Source organism: Lycium ferocissimum, chromosome 6, assembly GCF_029784015.1.
Source record: "Lycium ferocissimum isolate CSIRO_LF1 chromosome 6, AGI_CSIRO_Lferr_CH_V1, whole genome shotgun sequence".
In the NCBI taxonomy this organism is placed as follows: Eukaryota; Viridiplantae; Streptophyta; class Magnoliopsida; order Solanales; family Solanaceae; genus Lycium; species Lycium ferocissimum.
The window spans coordinates 67,338,948-67,360,793 of NC_081347.1; the positions used below are offsets into that span (position 1 = coordinate 67,338,948).

Consider the following 21,846-nt stretch of genomic DNA (forward strand, 5'->3'; position numbering starts at 1 on the left):
AGAGGAACATAGCCAGCCCTATACTTCTGGGCTTGAAAGTTTTAATCTAGTGGGTGCTCTCTATTATAAACTGATCATTTTTCAACATATCTATACTACTATCAGCCTGTAGCCCAAACTCATTAAATAAAAAGATGCACACCCATCATGAAATCCACACAATTATGTAACATGTGTCTTGTACTCTTGTTAACCAATAACTATCATTTAGCTTATTTGGAAAAATTGAATTAGTAAGTTAATATCAGATTCATATTTGATAAAAGTTGTAATTTTAAAATGGGAAAAGTTCTAAAAATGCCGCTGAACTTTGGGAAATGGCTTAAGTATCCGTTAATAGTTTGAGTGAAATATGCCCCTACCGTTACAAAATTGGTCCAAATATGCCCTTATTCACTAAAGGCAGGAGGTTTTTATAACACGTGACTTCTTTTTTTACAAGAGAAAAGGCTCAAAATTTGTCCTTGAACTTTGTGAATAGTCCATATTTACCCCCAAACTTCGCGAAATTATGAATATTTCATTTTTCATCATCCATCATCATTTTACTTTTATTGTAAGACCAATGATCCTCAACCACTATAACTCATTCTTAACCGTCACGATATTACTTGAAATGATTTAGAAGCTAAACACTGTATTTCTAAGTTTATTTCAGCATTAGGAGGTTAATGGTACGTATGAAAGGGTAATTTTTATCTAAAGTGACTTCAATCATCAATGCATGCGGAATAAGTTTGTATTCTTGAACTAAAATTCTATTTTTTGCAATAGAAGCTTAGAGAATTTGGCATTTTTCACAATAAGATCATGAAACTTGATCTCTAGAAGATTCACATTAAAATAGTCCCATTTCATGACCTAACGGTACGCATAGAGACGTAACTTTGGCATTGTCATACCATGAAAAATATGTTAATAGCCCAACAATGACTTTAATTTTAGTCCCCAATAATAAAACTTCAGCAATTTTGGACTTCCGTCAGAATTCTTTCTTCTTCTTTTCGTCCATCTCCCTCCTACGTGATTATCCTCATATGCGTTTTTTGAAATTGAAAACGTATTAAGTATTGTGGTTCCAATTACCAGACTATCGAATTAACGCTGTTACACTAGACATTTTTTAATTCAAAAAAACAGATTCAAGGCAATTGCTTACCACCTGAAATACATTATCAAATTTCATATGAAATTTTTATTCAACTACAACTAACAGTGTAGAAATCGACTAATCAAGTAAAATACAATACATAACAAACTAATTCAGACCTGAAAAAAAGCCTTTTATCACTGCAGTTGGACGATTTCTGAAACAAAAATCACTACTGAATTCGTTAAGACCTCACAAAAAAGTTGTGATCAATAAGATTCTAAAATACAACTGAACCTTAAGTGTATTTTGAAACATAAATCATGTATTTCGAATTACATGTTCAATAAAGTATGCACTGTTTTGCTTTTCCTCTTCAGTTTAAGTTTATGAATTTTGAATTTACGTTACGTAATTTGAAGAAGGAAAGAGGAAGGAGAAACGTGTAGAATTATGAAAGCTAATAACAAAGGAGTGAATTGTGGAAGATATTATTTTGTTTTCCTTATTTAAACGGATTCACTCCACATTTAATTCCTATTTTACAGCGTTCTATTTTTTGGATACAGGATCTGCGTGTATTCGAATACACGCAAATACAGCGCCGGTTGCTACAAATAGTAGCTACGAAATGTAATTTCAAAAAAGATAGCTACGGATTGAAAGCAGCATTAAAAGGCAGTTATTTATGTAAGTTGCCCTTTAATTTAATATCTTAATATCAACTCAGCCCAACCTACTCATTTGACATTCTAATATCAACTACACATGCAATCGATAAGTAGGAATAGCCATTAGATGTTGAGCTCTAGCCATAACTAAACCAAATTTCTCAGTCATGTCTAAATTCTTTGGCATCATACCATTTGGTAACTCCCAGTCAAAACAATGAACCAATTGCGCTAGCACCAAGCGAACGATTGTGAGCCCTAATTGTAATCCGGGGCAACTTCTTCTCCCAGAGCCAAATGGTAAAAGTTGAAAATCACATCCACGAAGATTGATGTTACTACCAATAAATCTTTCTGGCATGAACGTCTCGGGTTTGGACCAAACTTCTGGATCTCTTCCAATTGCCCAAGTATTTACTAGAAGTCTTGAACATTTAGGTATATCAAAGCCATCAATTATGCAATCTTCGATGGATTCATGAGGAATCAATAGTGGTGCTACGGGGTGAAGCCTAAAGCCTTCTTTTATGACCATGTCTAAGTACTCTAATTTTTCCAAGTCTGACTCTTCCACCATTCTATTTTTGCCAACTACTTGTTCCAATTCGTTTTGTAATTTCTTCATTACTTTCGGGTGCCTTAAAAGTTCAGAAAAAATCCAGTCAATTGCAGTTGATGAGGTGTCCATTGAAGCTATTAGTAGATCCTGCATAGAGAGCTCTTTTTCAGTTGCTAAATTAATAACATTCACATGTATGTTACTCTATGTTGAGTACATTATCAATTACTTTTACCTAGTAAATTTAAGAATTGCAAAACGAATCTTGTATCAGAAAAAGTTGTTCAATTTGAAATATATTAAGAAGAAGAGGGTTCATTCCCCGGCAACAACAGTTTAACTTTACTTGGTTTTTTTTTTATGGAATAAAACACCACTAGCACACAGCTATATGGTTTTAATTAAAAAGAAATAAGAAGAAGAAAATTTTAACATACTTTATTTTAAGTTATATACATCATCATCATAAGGATCTTTTTACAGTATCAAGTCACAAATGATTTCTACATGTAAGCCTCCTTAAAATGTGGGATTCGTAATCTTGAAAATAAGACAAGTTACATGTTATAATAGATAAAGGTGGTTTGACGTTGTAAAAATTCCTTATATTAACGGTGTATATACTTAAAATTTGAGTTTAATTTAAATTATATAAACCATCGGCATAAAAAAAATTAGAGAGGGAATAAGGTCTTTTTATGGACCAAATTCAAATGGCTAATTCTAGAATTAAGAGACAGGAAAAAGGACAAACTTTGGTTTAATGTTTTTGCACATAGTTAAGGTGTCCTCCCAGGATTTTTTTTTTGGGAAGCTTAGTTGTGTATGTCTAGTTGTTGTCACACAAGGATCAAATATTAGTATGGGATATTACATAGATAAGGATGTATACACTACTTGTAATTTTTGGATTGAAGCAAATTTCCCACAAAGTGAGGGATGTCTAACTTACTTGACACAGATAGAGAGGTTAGTCATGATGTACTCCTTCTCTTTTTTAATTTTTTTTTTTTTAATTTTATTATGTGCCCCTTCTTCATGTCTTTATCTACTGGCTTGTAATATACATGTAGGGATCATGGCCCAACCCCCTTCAATGATGGTGATATTAATTACTATTAAAAAAAATATGGATGGTGCCTGTAAAATCATCCAAGGCTATCTACAAGTAATACACATAAAAAATCGGATTTGTAACCTTTAAAATAAGGGAAAATACATAAAAACACCCTCTAACTTGTCCCGAATTACTAGTAACACACCTATACTTTGCGGGGGACCTATAACCCCCCTGAACTATTTTGAATTGGAATTATAAACCCTTAAGTGATGATGTGGCAAGACTTAATGTGCTCACTCGTATAGTCGTGTGAGACAAAAAAAATAAGTCAAAGTTTGACTAAGATATACAAGTGTCATTTTTTAATTAGATACCATAGAATTAATTATAATAACTCTCTCTTTCTTTCCCTGTAACCCTTTCCCCTCTTTTTTTTTCCCTCTGTAAATAAGCCATGGCAGGCAAATTGTCACCCACACGCCTCTCCAGCCATCTCTTTCTTCTCTTCCTTTCATTTTCATCCACAATATTCTTTTCTCATGAATCTCTGTTATCTTCCCCCAAAATCATTCAACACCACTAAAAGAAACAAAAGATAATCCTTCAATTTCTTCACTTAGCCGGAAAACAGTTCCGGCCACTTGCTCAATCATTTATCAGCACCTAATATATCAATAGTGTAATGTAAAGCACAATCAAATGGATAGTTTGCTTGTAGATTTCACTAGTCATGAAAGTTTATTCCAATTAGTCCCACCCAATTATCACCCAAATCGGACAATGACACGTGGAAAGGGAAAATCAAGATGAATAATATTTTTGCAGATTTATGAATCATAATCAATTGACATCTCAGTAGTAACTCTTTATTTTATAGTTTTTTTTTTCTATGAAAAAATGGGGTTTGTTGATAAAAATAATAATCAAGAAATGCAATACCATAAAAGGAAGTGATTCAAGAAGGAAAGGGAACGAGCAAGTAAAAACACAAAAATGGAGAAAAAAGAATATTTTAGGGGAGGCATTCAAAGTCAGCAACGAAGCTTTGGAAACAAGAATATTGACATATATCAACGAAAAAGCTTATGTAATTAGCAGCATGTTTAAAGAGATCAATTTGTGATTATTTTTTCTTTTCCCTGTCGTAAGAAAAAATAAAATAGGGCTATGGCAGTTTGGGAGTTGTCTTATGGTGGGATTGGAAGAGATGGTGGAATAAGAGGAATGCAAATAAAGAAAGAAAAAAGGATAAAGAAGTACTGGAAAATAAGGCGCGTGTATACACTGCGACACAAAGATCTGGGTGTGACATTTTAATGATGTCAATATTCCAGTTTAAAATGATCCAGGGGGGTCATAGGACCTTCGTAAAGTATAGGTGTGTTACTGATAATTCGAGACAAGTTTGAGGGGGTTTTTATGCATTTTCCCTTAAAATAAGACAAGTTACTTGCTACAACAAATCAAGATGAACTGCGAGTGAAACTTTTTTTACCCTTCAGTGAATATAAGTTAAACTTAACTAAAAATATATCGTGAGATGGAGTAAAAGAATTGACAAAGTCATCCAAAAATATCTACAAGTAGCCCTACATAAAAGTGGAATTTGTGATTTTGAAAATACGATAAGTTACCTACTATAACAAATAAAGATGATTTTGCTAGTAAAATCTTTTTACACATCGAAAAATATTCTTTGAACTCAAATTAAATTGACTTGCAACTCTATTCATGTTATGATGAAGAAAACGTTACCAGCAAAATAGCTTTGACATGGCGACGATCGAACTCAAATTCAACTTCGCCGGATTGCATGATATTCATCATAGTATCAACAATATCCTTGGTTTGCTTCTCCTCCTTAGAATCTTGAACATGTTCATCAATAACTCTCTCCAAAAATTCATCATAAATCTCTGCTAATTCCTTCATACGAGAAACAACTCCCTGCAGATCAAACATATTAAGAAAAGGAAAAAACTCACCAATATTTGGTTTTGCTGTTATAACCAAACTCTCGTGAATCACATCCACAAAACCCCTTTCATCAAATTCATCATCCGTGTATTTTTTTCCAAATAACATTAAACAAGCCATGTTAGCACTTAATGTGGCAAGTTTAGCACTAATATCAACTTCAACATGACTACAAGCTGCCCGATTGATAAAAGTCACAAAATTTGCAACTTCTTGTTTTCTTATGGCTTGAAATGAATTGGTCTTTTGAGTAGTAAGCAATTCTAACGTGCACAATTTTCGCATATTTCTCCAATAAGGTCCATATTTTGCAAATGTCAAATTTTTCTGATTGTACGCGATGAATTGCATAATGTTATTATTTGGTCTACTGGCAAAAACAAGATCATGGTTTTTCAAGAATTGTTCAGTAGCGTGAGGAGATGAAGCAACAATTACAGGAACCACTCCAAATCTCATGCTCATTATGGGGCCATATTTTTTGGCTATTTGATGAAGATCTTGGTGGACATTTTTGCCAATCATATGCAGATTTCCTATAATTGGAAGCCCTTTAGGGCCAGGAGGAAGTTTTTTCTTTTTTTTCATGAATTTGTTGTGTAATTCTTGAAGAAAATATAGCACTGCGAGTAGTGCAAGAACTTGTAAGAATATTGAAGCCATGGATGGAGATTATGGTGTTTTTGGCTTCCTAACTTGCAAATTAAATAGAGTTAAGAGTGGTGGGTGTTAAAGAAATTAAACTAATTATGGGTACTAGGGGTGGGCACGGTATGGTATATACCGATTACCATATCGAAATCGAAATTTTTGATACCGCGGTTTCGGTAGTATGGTATTTGGTACGGGATTCGGTATTAATAAAGAAAATACCAAAATATCGAATACCATATCGAAGTATTCCATATAGTTACATATACAATTCATATATATATATATATATATATATATATATATATATATATATATATATATCTAATACTAACAAATATATAATTAGTATTAGTACAAACTGATTGTTTAGACGTTGGAATTGCTTGTACTTTCTTTTGAATATTTTTACATGTGTAAGATGTTAGTATGATATAATTGATTGAAATGCATATTTTGTGTACCGAAGATATATATCTTGACTGAAATGCCCTTTTTATGTAATTGATTAACGAAGGGCATTACTTGTACTTTCTTTTGAATATTTTTACACGTGTAAGGTGTTAGTATAATATAATTGAGACGTTTCTTGAATAACCGAAGTATAATTCTTTATTATATGTATATATGTAAGTCATAGTCGAACAAACAATGGCTACCGAATTACCGTACTGCAAAATACCGAACCATACCGAATTAATTTTGTATGATAATTGTATTTTTTAAATACCGAAAAGCGAAATTACCAAACCGAAGTTTCAAATACCGTACCATGCCCACCCCTAATGGGTACTTGTCTTGAAATAACAACTATATTAATTGTTGGGGTCCACCAAAAATAAAAGAAAATACGAAATGAGAGGAGAAGATAACCTTTTTATTGAAGAAGATAATAATAATAATAATAATAATAATAATAATAATAATAATAATAATAATAATAATAATAATAATAATAATAATAATAATAATAAAAAATTAATGGTGAAAGGGAAAAGGTTTTATAGGAGAAAAATATAGTCTCCTCGCCTATTAAGAAAAAGTTCCTATTTCCTTACCGTCATTTTAGAATATTTACTAAAACTAATTGACATTTGAACAATAGTTGATTGAAGCTAATATAAAAGAAAAAAAGGTATTTAAAGTTGAGATTAAAGATGAGTATTTTGATATTAAGCTCTTATTTGAGAATGAATTTCATTTGAAAATTTGAGAATTAATTCATAAAAGTTTTTTTTTTTATGCAAATCCACTAGGCGAGATGCCTAGGGCTAGTTTTTTATTTATATAATAAAAGCGAAACACAAAGGAAAAATACAAGCAAGGGGGCTAGGCCTTACCTTACTAAAGGCGTAAAAAACCTCTACTAACTAACATGCATGTAAAAAATAAGAAGAAGACTAAATATTCTATGATCATCACAGAGTTTATAATACACTCTATGACGATATTGCAACTGATAATACTTAAATAGCGAAATATTAAAATAAGCAAGAATATAGAGTCAGACCCTTGTTTTTTTGGAATTGTGAATTCTTCAAGGCGATGCCCGATAAAAATCTGATTCTTCACCTTGTCTTCTTCTTCTTCTTCTTCTTCCAACAGCTTCAAAATCTCTTGATACTTCATCAAATCTTCTTGGATCTATTGGACCTTGTTGATGTAGTTTAACCTTGTCTCCTTCTGTTTTGCCACTCACATTGGTAGTTACCTTAGAACAACCTCCTCAGACACTTTACCATCCCAACTATGTTTTCTTCCATGAGTCTTCTTTGTCTTGAATCCACTCCTTTGCAGCCTAGGTGAAAGATCTCCATCCTTAGCCACCTTAGCAAAGCATTCGTCTAATATTTCATTCTCATCTTCTTTATCAAATATGTCAAAGCCCAAATCAACATCAAAAGCTTCCAAAGGATCTTCCACTAAAGCTCCTGGCTCATACCTCTCGGCCACAATTCCAATAGGCTTCCTTTTAGTAGGATTATCCATAGTATTCAAATTTTCCATATCGTGTGACACTAAAGCATGAAGAACATTAGTAGGGGTCAAATGAATATTCGGAACACTTACATTCAAAGGTGCACTCATTTGAGCCACAAGCTGACCAGCGGCTAAATATGGAAGAATCATTGCATGGCTTGGCACAAATGCCGGGGCTACTGGACTCAACTTGCTGCGCATTGAAGGGGATGAAACCCGCCCATCCTCCTCCATTATGTCCGCCTAACTCTTCACACTCATACCACCTTTTCGCCACTCTTCGTTTCAACGTTATTGCTTAAACGTTCTGGAGCGAAGGCCACAATCTTATCCACATCTTGGTCATTTCCTGTAGGCATTACTTGTTACCCAGAGTCATCATGTTGCTCACCAAATATCTCTATAGATTGAGTAGGGATCTTAAATGCCGAAGTGTTCAATGTGACCATCAACGGCTTCAAGACGGGGACGGGACAAACTAAACTTGCAACTTGTTACTGCATTAGCATATTTGCCAATTCCGGATGTGCAATATGATGTTTAGAACATCCTGAAGCAGATTGGTGCTCCTCTCTACCTGAAAGAGCCTCAAAAGTGTTAGGACACACAATGTCCTTTGTTGCAATGCCTTGTTCCTTTGTCACATTAAGTTCTTTGACAATTTGAGGACTAACAGATTGTTTGCGTGAGACCACTATCCAGCCTTCACTTCCAGCATCATCTCTAGCATTGTTCAAATCCATAGCCTACTCGAAAACCGCTGAATCCCCAACTGCGACACTCGTATCACTAAAACTAGGCAACTCGTTGATTTTGGACGGTTGCACCACCTCTTGCACTTTTCCAACCAAAACCTCCTGATTTTCATTACTATTAAGAGGATGGATTGCCTCAGATTTACTATTACCCGATGGACTACCCTCATTTCTTTTCGGATTAGGACGCGAATCTGGAGCAGCTTCCTTTCCAACCCATAAGCTTTCAGCGAGGTTTTTGGACACCCTAGCCAATGCTCGACCTACTGGAATATCTCCCATGTTAGCTCCCTTTTGTAGTTGCTTCTTACTGTTTAGATAATCATGTGCATCTCCTTGCAATTTCTCAACCGAAGTTCCCTCAATCTCCATTGCCACAACATCTTTTGTTTGAACCACTACATTTTTTCCAATTAACAATTGACACTTTTTTTCATCATGACCTTGGTGCTTACAATGGGTGCAATATTGAGGCAAATTATCATACACAACCTCCTGAAACTCGTCAATAATTCTGCCCGTAACTTTGTCCACACTTTGAAGTCGAATACGATCCGGATGTTTGTCCAATAAGTCGAGAATGACCCTAACCCTAGCCGTGCTAGGTCTTGATCTCACTTGTGTGGCCTTATCCACGGCAATAGGTTTCCCGACTGCTAAAGCAATGGAAAGCAAGATCTCTTAGCAAGCAAATCAGTCGATAGGTTTGGAAACAAAATCCATACTGCCGCACGTGAAGTCTCCTCCTTAGGGTTGAATCCAATAGTCCATGGGAAAATCCTAATCTGATGGTCTTTGCCATTGTGCATGAAATAATTCACGCCTCTTGATAATGCAGCCACAAAATCATCATATTGATCCATACGAATAAGAAGTTGTCTTTGAGCAAGCAACCCAACGAGAAATGTCCCTTAATGACGAGGAACCTAGGCAAAATCGATCTTAAAGTTGGCAAATTCGGTGATCCCATGGATAGTTTAACCACAATGGCTTGATAAAGTCCCTCCTCCTTAGCGAAAGCTTGACGTTCATCCAACGAAAATTTTAATGTAGGAATCCCATGAACAAATTCAATAGGTATCAAACTAGTTTGAGAAAAGTTAACGGTTGATTCGGTTTGATTCAATCTATCAGCATAAGTAGGGTTTGTATTGGTGTTTATAGTGTTGTTTGTAGGGTTTTAGGCTCTCCCGCAAACCAAAGGTCGGGAGAGACGTGCGGCCATGGCTGCCCTAAATCTCCATGGTCTCAAAGGAGAGAGGCAAGAGGAGAGAGCCTAGGGTTTCGTGAGAAAGAATTTCATAAAAGTTATTATTTCATCTAAAATGAGTTTTGTTTACATTTTTTTGCGCGGATTTCCCTTCTTTTGGGGTGGTCTTTAATTTTTCCCCCTCAAATTGGTGGTCTTTTATATTTGCCCTTCGCTTAACATCCAGAGGTCCTGGATTCGAACCCAGGCTCAGTAAAAAAAAATCGCAAGGCATAAGTTGGAATTCACAGGGCAGAAGTTGGTATTCGCAAGGCATAAGTTGGGCCCCAACTTATGCCTTAAGACAAACTTTTGCCCAAAATTAGGCCTTGTGGCAGAGGTTTGCAAAATTTCAACATTTTTTTTTTTGCCTTAAGGCAGAGTTTGAAACCCATCCAACTGATGCCCTGCGAATCCAAACTTATGCCTTGCGATTTTTTTTTCTTTTTTAACTTAGTGGGGGTTCGAACCCGAAACCAAGAAACTTTTAGCGAAGGACAAAAATTAAAGATCACCTCAGCTAGGGGTGGGCACGGTACGATATATACCGATTACCATACCGAAACTTTTGATACCGCGGTTTCGGTATTATGGTATTTGGTACGGTATTCGGTATTGATAAAGAAAATACCGAAATACCGAATACCATACCGAAGTATTCCAGATAGTTACATATACAATTCATATATATATATATAAAATACTAACAAATATATAATTAGTATTAGTACAAACTAATTATTTAGACGTTGGAATTGCTTGTACTTTCTTTTCAATATCTTTACATGTGTAAGATGTTAGTATGATAGAATTAATTGAAATGCCCTTTTTGTGTACCAAATTATATATATCTTGATCGAAATGCCCTTTTGTGTAATTGATTTACGAAGGGCATTGCTTGTACTTTCTTTTGAATATTTTTACATGTGTAAGGTGTTAACATAATGTAATTGAGATATTTCTTGAGTAGCCGAAGTCATAATTCTTTATTATATGTATATATGTAAGTCGTAATCGAACAAACTATGGTTACCGAATTACCGTACCGTAAAATACCGAAACCGAACTTAAAAATACCGAACCATACCAAATTAATTTGGTATGGTAATGGTATAGTATTTTTAAATATCGAAAATCGAAATTATCGAACCGAAGTTTCAAATACCGTACCATGCTCACCCCTACCTCCAGCGAAGGTCAATCCTGCAAATTGCCCTTTTGTTTAAGCATAAATGAATGATGAGTCATTGTCACATAACGTCAACCATTATGTTGGGGTCCATATCCATTCCTCCACACGGCGAAAAGAAAAAGAAAAGAACAGAAAAAGAAATGAGAAAAATGTACGTGGGAAAAATTTAATGGTGAAAGGGAGAAAAAAGGAAAAAGGTTAAGATAAATAGAAGAAAAAATTCTTTCCTCCATCGTGTGCCTATAAAATCAGGTGTCAAATATGTAATTTATGAATTTACGTGAACTCATTATTTTTTCCTAGATTATGTGTGTGTTTATAAATATTTAATTATAAATATAAATTACATTATTATATATTTACTTGAGATCATTATAATAATTCATAAAATTTAAACTTGCGGCCTTTTGTATCAAAAGGGTAGTTATGTGTGAACTATTACAACCTCTAAACAGTATACATAATATACATACTTCCTAGTTAGAAAAGATAAAGATTTTGAATCGAGATGATAGTCAATGCACCGATTTTTTTAAAATAAAAAATAGACGCAAAAGATAACCTATGGCTTAAATGGAAGATTTAAATCTAGCTTTGCGATTAGGGCCGCCAAACCCAACAAAAGAGAGATAAGGTCGAAGCTTAGTTTAATTGTCCGAAATGAGTTTTTTTTTTTTTTTTTTAAATGTTAGCCTTTTCTTAATTCTAAGTTGGTATGTTAATTTCTCTTTGTTAAATATGAAAGTTGTTCCTTTACAGTTTACCCTCATTTTCAGTAGGTACCCTATACCAGAACCATCTTTACTTTGTAAATATATCACAAGATTTAGTACTATAATTACTCTGTTTTGGTGAACCTTGACAATTTTATTGAACCATGTAAAATTTAGTATTTTCTTATTTATGTGATTGTTAATTTATTACTTTTTTTCAGTTTATTTTATTTGTCATGGTTACTAAAAATATGTGGGTCCAAAATATTAGTCATTTCAAAAATCAAAATACATTAATTATTTTTTTCACTATCACCCTTACTCTAATAAATACACAGGATTTTAATGTTGTGAAAGGAATAATAGTATTAAATTAAAGTCAAAGAATAAATAAAAATAAAAAAATTCTTAATTTATATTTTTGAAGGGCGTGTAAAAAATAAATATGATAGTAAAATGGATTGGAGGAGTAATTTCGATTTGATCCTTATCAACATCTATAATACATGTCATGCTTCACTCTAACTGTAAATAAGACTAATAAGTAATAAGCGGTGCCAAATTTTTCAAATTAAGAACTAATTAATGTATTGCTTAAATTACAAATAAGTTTGGCATACCAACGCCACACCAATTTTACACCACACTACAAAGTATAGCATTAGGAGATGGCCCTCTAGTAAGAAATTTTGGCCACACATTTTAGGCTTCAAAAATGTTAGGAGATTTATTATCTATTGTTGCCTTCTATGGTAGAATTAATGGGGAGACTTGAGAGACGGTGGTATATCCTGCGGCAATTTATAAAGAGATGATTGATTTTTTTTTTTAATTATTAACTAGAGGTTATAAATTTGAATTTCTTGTCAGCAGTGCAATTCTCTTAGTAAGCTTATCCAACGCATGAATCAATCGAATTAATAAATTTTGAATATAATTTTAATAAGCAATTCCATGCAAGTTTTAATTAGTTAATAGATTATAAATATCGAAAAATTAAACAAAAAAAAGAAGAACGAAGGAAAAAAGAGAATGAATTGTGAGGCCGAGCTAGGTAGGTCAGCCATGCTTTGCGTTCTCCATTTTTTGTCAAGAGTACTTGAGAAGAAAAATGAAATTGTAACGAAACAAACATTTTTAAGAAGCAGTTTAAATAAAATATCATCACATCCTAGAATAGATAATTTTCAAATTGTAGAGATCTAGTAGCTTAGTTGGTTGACTATCTGAACTTTCACCTTGTTGGTGAGGGTTCGAATTCCCACATTGTAATCCCCTCCCCCATTTCCCCTTGCTCGGAGTGTCAATGGTACGGTTTGAGCAGTTATTTTATAAAATTTATACTGTACAAATTTTTTGGTTGTTTCATTTTGTAGAACCAAATTAGACTTTTCGAAACCGTCCCATCATGTCGGTTTCTCTTCGGTATCGGTACAGTTCGGTTTTATTTTTTAAGAGCATCATGTTATAGTCACTAATAAAAGTAAGACAGAATATCATACATACTTCTATAGGACTTTGACAAAAATTCTCTAGATATTTTTAATGATTAAAAGGTGATGAATCAAGAAAATATGAAAAATGACAAGAATAGAGATTGATCCCACTATTCTACGGCAGTGTAAAATAATGGTAAGCAAAAACAAAAAGTATATTTTAGATCGCACAAGGGGGAAAAAATCAATGAAGATGAGACTCAAGAATTGAGACTACTAGGATTGAGAATCCAATAAGAGAATTTAAAATCATACAAGAGGAAAGATATCTAATATTTTATTGCTTTCTATCCAAGATCATCGGAATACCTTGTAGCTTCTAGTTAATCCTCGAAATGTTAGAACTAATTTAATTTCAATAGGAGTAATATGATAGGTTTCAGAGTTGGAACTTTAAGTGTTAATTATCTTGCCGGCTTGTAGTCATTTTCATCATCTCAAACCCAAAGCGATTTTAATAATTTATTATATTTAAATTTAATAGATAAATATATTTAACATATATAATCTTATTCGGTTCGGTTCGGTTCGATATTTTTTCCGTTTATTTTTATAAAATTAAAAACCTACCTAATTATTCGGTACAGTTACAAATTTATATAAAAACCGTCGGTTTTATTAAAAGAAACTTAAAAATCGGTTCAATACAGTACGGTTTGGTCGGTTAGATCGATTTTTTGAAAACCATTGACACCCCTACCCCCTTCCCCTACCTCCTATGTAATTAAAAAAAAAAAAAAAAAAAAAAAAAGAAGATCATTTTCAAATTTGAATCACTAATCTTTCTTAGGGATATAAGAAAGGCGATCTGTTAGGATTTGGTGTTAAGTAATTAAAAATATAATTATACAATTGCATAATTGCCTTAGATTAAGCCAGAAGAGGAACATAACCAGCCCGATACTTCTAGGCTTGAAAGCTTTAATCTAGTGGGTGCTCTCTATTATAAACTTATCACTTTTTCAACATATCTATACTACTATCAGCCTGTAGCCCAAACTCATTAAATAAAAAGATACACACCCAATCATGAAATCCTCATAATTATGTACAGTAACATGTGTCTTGTACTCTTGTTCACCAATAATTATCATTTAGCTTATTTGGAAACATTCAATTAGTAAGTTAATATCATATTCACATTTGATAAAACTTGTAATTTTAAAATGGGAAAAAGTCTAAATATGCCGCGGAATTTTGGGAAATGGCTTAAGTATCCGTTAATAGTTTGAGTGTATGCCCCTATCGTTACATAATTGGTCCAAATATGCCCTTATTCACTAAAGGTGGGAGGGTTTTATAACACATGAGTTCTTTTTTTACAAGAGAAAAGTCTCAAATTTGTCCTTGGACTTTGTGAATACTCCATATTTAAAGATACGAAGAAAAGGGGATGAGAAAAGAGGATAAAAGTAAGACCCAATTAGGGCGAATTTATGGGCAACTTTGGATATATTAAATCCAACACCTCCCTCACATCATAGGCCTCATTGTGGGGCTTTGTATAGGCCTCCAAAGGCCTTCAACTCCATCCTTATCATCGATCTTTGCTTGTAGAGCTTGAAGTTCCATATTTAGGCCTTGGATGTAAGTCTTGAAATGAGGTGTGCCAAGTAGGATCATATCATCCTCCCCTTCTTCAAAAGGATTCGTCCTCGAATCCGAACCTAGCAAAATCTAAGGGAAGACTTACGAAAACGTACTCCTCAAAGATTGAGGGTTAGCACACAAAACCATAATCACATATTTATGCCAAGGATGAACAAATTTGTGGTATAACCACACATCAATGACAATCATGGATAACAGTCGCACACATGAGGTATCAAGAAGTTGATCCCTCTAAGGTTCATCACATGAGGATAGAGTAATAAAACCTATGGATGCAAAATACGAAGCATGTAATACTACATTGGTTCTATTGGACAAGAAGCACTATGGGAAATCATTTTCCAAACAAGGTGTTCCTAAATCCGACAAGGTAACACCCGGGTCAAATGGGAAGTATAGCCACCTATTAGGGTCAATAAAACAACCAACTACCCTACAAGTACCTTCCCCAACATAAGATGCAGCCCCAACACAAATAAGAGCATCATCATATGCAAACAAGTAATAAAGAAAGGTATCACTTAAGATAACTTCCTCATCTATGTCATTCTCCATTGTAGCCTCACTATTAGGTTCAAGAATAAGATCATTCAATAGGCTATTATGATTGAACATGAGCGGAAGAATTTGCAATTTCTAGACAAGAATCACCTTCCTTTGTAACACTTTCCTTCCCCACAAATGGATCACAATTCATCAAAGGAAGATCTCCGTCATGGAAAGAGTGTCATCATTCCATAGCGGGTTACATATCACATTATAGTCTCCAAAGGAAACCATACGCTCAATATTACCAAACACCCCACTAGGTTCATCATTCCCAATAGTCATGTCAGTATCAAATAACGCATTATCTATAAAGAGAGAAGGATCAATTAACAATGAAGTATCAAAGCATGTAATTCCACTCTCATAAAGACAACGGTCACTTTCCACAATACTTTCATGCACACGACTAGGTAAATGATCAATTATACCAACATCATCACTAACTTGAGGGTCATTAAGTACATCACAAGGTTCCTCAAATAGTGGATTTTCATAGCAAATAAATTGATCAACACAAGCAACCACACTAGTTGGACCCAAATTGATCTTGCTAGAAGAATCAACTCCGTCATCGCTAGGATTAACTAGTGGGTGTCCTAACATCTCACGTGACAATGTACTAACATGCACATCAAGAGGATCAACACTAGGTGGACACAACTTGAACTCAAAAAAAGAGTCAAGATAGTCATCAATAGGATCAATGTTATACCTCGCATTTCGTACATTGGAATATTCCGAGTCAATCGCGGGAAGTTAAGGGCGAGGCCATTCTCCGGTTTTGCTTTAAGGCATAAGTTGCTTGTAGACATTATTGGTATGGAGCATTAAGGGCAAACTTGGAATTTGAAAATTATTATTCATGACTTGTGGGAGAAGTCTTGTGGTCATCCAAGTTGGAGTGGACTATGGCCCACATAATGCAACATACATGTGATTAAAAAGATGACTAAGTGAGCAAATTCATCTTTTATCACCTAAGGAAAATTCTAGAAAATTGAAGAAAATTGGAGACAAAAAAAGGAAGAGAAAAACGGCCAAGAGGCACATGACTAGTCATGTGCCTATAATATATATATATATATATATATGCAAGTGAGGAAGACATACGAGGCTTATTCATTATTTTGCAAGCCAAGAGAATTCAAGAAAGATGAAGGAAAGAGAGAGAGAGAGTCGGCCGGTGCGTCGAACAGCCCTATGGGAATTGATCATGGAAAAATAATTCCTCCTAGATTTTCCACCAATTGGAAGGCCCTCGTCGACGTGGAGTAGTTGTTGGAACAAGAAAGTCATTCGTTGTTGCAATATGGAGTCCTAGCCGAGAGGTGGAGGAGATAATGGAAGAGGTATGATTTAATCTTATTTTTCATATGTTATAGATGAGTTGTGTATGTTGTGAAGTATGGAAATGAATGAAAATCATGAAAATATGGATGTTGAAGTTGAGCCATGAATGTTGATGTTGGCCGTGCATGTGTGTTGTATGTCTAGTGAGTGATGCATTAATTTTAATTAGCATGTGGTGGTTGTAGTGTCGAAATGGATGGAAATCATGAAACCTTCAATGTTGGTGTTGAACCGTGGTGTGTGGTGTGTGTGTGTGTAGGGGCTGTTTTGGAGGGAGCATGAGGAACTAATTTTACGTAGTATTTGGTTGTTGTTTATTGCGGATTATGTGATGAAAAATAAAGGTTTAATGACTTATGTCGAAGTTGTAGTGTTGTGGGCTGTTTTGAAAGTTAATATGATTCTAATATGTTTTCTTATATTTATGAAGGTAATGTGGTAATGTATGGAGTTTTTGACGTAGTATGAGAATTGGAAAGAAAGAAACGCATTATTGTCGTATTCATTAAGTTGGAAGGTTTCGGGTTTCATAGCATATTGTTTGAATTGTCCTGAATACTATGTGGATTGTTCGGAATATTCTTAAATCTTGTCTGGATGGTTGTTGGTTTGGTTGTTGTTGATAATTGGTCGAGTTAAATTCTCGGGGGTTGGTGAATATATAGGGGGAGTCTTTGCGAAATTTTCATAAGTTAAGCGATGGTTTGGAATTGGAATCTTCAATGTCTATGGCTAATGTCGGATGTCTTATGACATTACGGTCGATCGTCAAGACGCAAGTTTGGATTAGCTTAGAGGGCGCCAAGGTATGTAAAGCTCTCTCTTTCTTTGGCATTTCTTAGTATGAATAGGTAATGATATGATCCCGAGGTAACTACTCCCGCGATCCGAGCATGTCCGTGATTCTTATTTGTTTCCTGACATCCGTATTCATAATGTAGTCAAATTGTGATTCTTATGCCTTTTGTGTGATTAAAAATGAATATGCTTGGAAAGAATTGTTCATAAAAGAGTCGGAAACTACGAACGCCCGTATCTTTCACACATGAGCTCGGATCGCCCCGAAACGCTCGTGGGAGGTTCCCTAATGTATAACATCCCCGACATTCATAGGCGGGCTCGGGCTGGTATGGTACTTGCCCGTGGGCCCGCAAGACATTCCGTTGTATAGTTCTAGCAACTTATTAATATAACTTAATATGGTTAATAATCTGACTTCCGAATATGATTACCCACTTATCTGTTAAGTCTGAAATAAGAAATCGTATGTATATGATTCCGACATGTAGCTATGAGGGCTAAGGTTCTAATTGGCAAGTCCCGGATAACATCTGGAAGAGATTTGATTTGACTAACGCCATCGGCTTGTAAATGATAATTTGGCTGATTATTCTATTAAGTTGTGTAAATGTATGAAGTAAGAATCCGTATACATAAGATTCCGATACGTAACTCTGATTGCTAAATTATATTTGATATGTTCCGAATAACATTCGAAAGAAACCTGATTTGGCTATTGCTTGGATTCTGGAACGATAGTCTGTTTTGATTGTTCTGTTAAGTCTGTGTATATGTTTGGAGATGCGTATAGATCAACCGATTCTGCTCGTGCATGATATTATTACTTCCTTCGCCAAGTCCCGGGCCGGTACTATCGTGCGCACAATGCGAAGTATGATGAGCTTCCGAAGTATGATGAGCGACTATTATTATGTGTGTTATGATGTGTCCCACGCCGAGCCCTTTTTGGCGGGTACCGTGGTTATATGATATGATGTGTGACGGAGACGGGAGATCCGAAAACTTCCGAAGTATGATGAGTTGTGGCGCCCGAGCGAGAGGGCGACCACGTTCGATCCCACGGTCCTATTATGGACCGCATAGGATATATGATATGCTAATCTGATTGATCTGATGACATAATGATTTGATGATGTGATGATTTGATAACGTAATGAATCTGTTCCGATGATGCGATAATCTGATAATGTGACAATCTGATGATGTGATAGTCTGATGCTATGATAATCTGATGACATGATAATCTGATGATACGATAATATGATGATTCTGTCCGATGTGATGATATGATAGTCTGATGATTCTGTTTACCGAGTCCCTCACTGGAGGGTCGGGACACGTTGTGTGTTATATATGTATATTCTGAAATACGATCTGTTTATTTCGGAGCCGGTGGTGGGGCAAACCCAGTGGTGGGGCAAACCCAATGGTGGGGCAAACCCAGTGGCGAGGCAAAATTTCGCACTGGTTTAGGCGAATTTCACATTGGTTTAGGCGAATCCCACATCGGTTAATGTCAGCTATTATGATATGATCTATTTTCTATATATGTGAGACAGAAATGTTTTTCAAAAAGAAAGAAGAATAAGCTAAGCTTTCTGATATTCCGATTACTAAATTTGTTTTCTGTACTTCGCATATGATTTCCGAATTGACTTGATTATGATATGTTTTGCTCACCGGCATACGTATATACATAATAAGTGTTACACAGGCAAGTTATGACTCTCCGGTTCCTATACTTGTTTTCTGTGATTTTTCATTCTGGTTATGATTCTGTTAAGGGACTTCCTGCTTTACATACTCAGTACATATTCCGTACTGACCCCCTTTCTTCGGGGGCTGCGTTTCATGCTGCGCAGGTACACCCAGGTGAGCTGAAGACAATAGCAGAAGATGTTCCAGCGGGATTGGCGAGCTCCACCTTTTCCGGAGTGCAGCCGAGTCTATGTATATATGTGTTATGGTATCTGATTATGTTAGAGACTTTGCAGACAGTGTCATATGTATAGTATGTCGGTCTGTAAGCGGCTCCATAAGCCGTTGTAGTGTTATACGTGATTTTACAGATTTTGTACGGTTACAAGTTTTGTCTAATTTGAAAAAGATATAAAGTATGTTTGTTTTTCGAAAATTTTCATTATGCAGTTATGATCTGGTTGGGGCCCATTATGACTACGAGTATTATGATAGTCAGAGGGTTCGCTCGGCTCTAAGTAAGGGTCGAGTGCCCATCACACCCTATCGGATTAAGGGTGTGACAATCAACTAGTGTTGGACCATCTATTTCAACTACATTGCCAATTGTCATTATAGCACTAGGCATATCACAAGGCAAAGACCCATTAAGCTCAATTAAGGATAAGCTATCATTTACACTCACTTCAACAACATGGTCAATCACATCATTTGTGGTGTTAAGATTAGTTATTTTACCTTGAAGTTCACTCACAACATCTCCTTTACCTCGGATTTCAACTTAGGAGTCCAATTGCTCCTTCGGGAAGCTCTCAACTACCTCATGAACTTTCAAAGTTTGAGGCTCATCGTTCGGCTTGCTTTCGAGAATGCCTGCACTATCAACAAGGCCACTAGAAAGGTTACGAGGGTTAGATAAAGTTTGTGACAACTCTCTCACATCACTCTTCACATCCTCTCCTTTTTCCTCTCTAGAGTTGTCACTTTTCACTCCCTTATTCCTCTCAATCTTTACTCTCTCAAATTCATGGGAGTTGGAACAACTGCCAAGTATTCCTTTAAAAGGGTTAGGGGAATTCTCCTCTTCATTCCCCTCTTTTGCTTCACAAGGGTTGGGTTTCTTTCCTTTCAATGCATTCTCCTTGATCATTCAGAGGAGTATTTCCCTTATGTACTCGACGTCTTCTTTTATCTCCTTGAACCCACCACTTGTGCTTGTCTCTTCTTTGGGATCATTCCTCGCTTAAGGTCCCTCATTCCTCCTACTTCCTTCACCTATCGTCACTCTTCTTCTACCTTCCATAACATAACCACCTTGAGAACATGGTAACCTCGGATTAGGATAAGAGTAATGATTCATTGTATTCCTTGGAATAGGATAAGATGTTGGATTTGAGTAACCGCCATAAGGACTTCCATACCCAACATGTTGGTCATCTCCCCTCAACACTTCTCTCCTCCTACCCCCTACATCATAACCATATTGGGAATATGGTAACTCCGTCTTAGGATAAAAAGCATGATTCATCGTGTTTCTTGGAGGAGGAAATGTATACTCTCTTCTCCTTCTAGGCGGACTCTTATTCGGCCCAATCCACACACTTATACCTTTTGCTTGGAATAGGAAGTATCACAAACTGATGTACGTGAATATCTACTAAAAGATCCCTCATAAGAGTTTTGTTCAATCCCATTATCTTCACAAGTATATTCACCATAAAGCGCATAACCATTAGGCTCATAATCACCACATTCTTCCCATTCTTGCAAGTTTTCACCGAGTAGTTCATATCGAAAGTGTGAAGAAGGAGTATACCTCAATTCGCCCCCATGTCCATGGCATGTAAGATGAGACTCTTCATGTTCGTATCCACCATAGGACTCGTCGTGATACTCATCTACTCCTTCTTCTTCATAAGCCTCATAACGTGTTGCCTCACAATTTCCCTTGGAGTAGTATTCTTCACCCTCGTACGAGTTATGATCATATCGACCATATTCCTCATACGACTCATGAGCACCATCACCATTATATTCATTGTAAGAATAGTGATGCCCATATCCCATGTCATCTCCCTCATAGCCTCCGTCACCCTCATAGTCATACCTTCCATTGCTAGAGGCATAACCATCAAAATCATCTCCACAAGCCTCGGAAGATATGGATAACATCCTTATCTCTTCTTCTCCTTATGTCTCCTCTTCTTGTACCTACAAAACGAGCAAACAAGATTAGTAGCAAAAGTTCCTCACGTCACTCGTATTTGCACTCAAGCTTACCTCTCAACCTAAAGCTTCTTCCAAAGTTGATCAAGAACCTTTTTAATCCAAATCAATTCACAAGATTGCTAACCTTTGTAGAGGAATAGATTCTTGTTAATCGAAAGACGGACGACTCGATAAAGCAAAAGGACTTGAGCCAAGAAGATTCAACGATGTTAAAA

General features: G+C 35.5%; 1 protein-coding gene across 1 annotated transcript; it reads right to left on the minus strand.

Annotated features, from left to right (window-relative positions):
- Positions 1 to 1,770: 1,770 nt before the first annotated feature.
- Positions 1,771 to 6,047, minus strand: LOC132060144 (cytochrome P450 71AU50-like). Its single transcript, XM_059453036.1, has 2 exons — positions 5,136 to 6,047; positions 1,771 to 2,467 (listed from the first exon to the last, which is right to left on the minus strand). Exons 1-2 carry the CDS (start codon positions 6,018 to 6,020, stop codon positions 1,853 to 1,855), a joined length of 1,500 nt encoding a protein of 499 aa, XP_059309019.1. The 5' UTR covers positions 6,021 to 6,047; the 3' UTR covers positions 1,771 to 1,852.
- Positions 6,048 to 21,846: the final 15,799 nt, after the last annotated feature.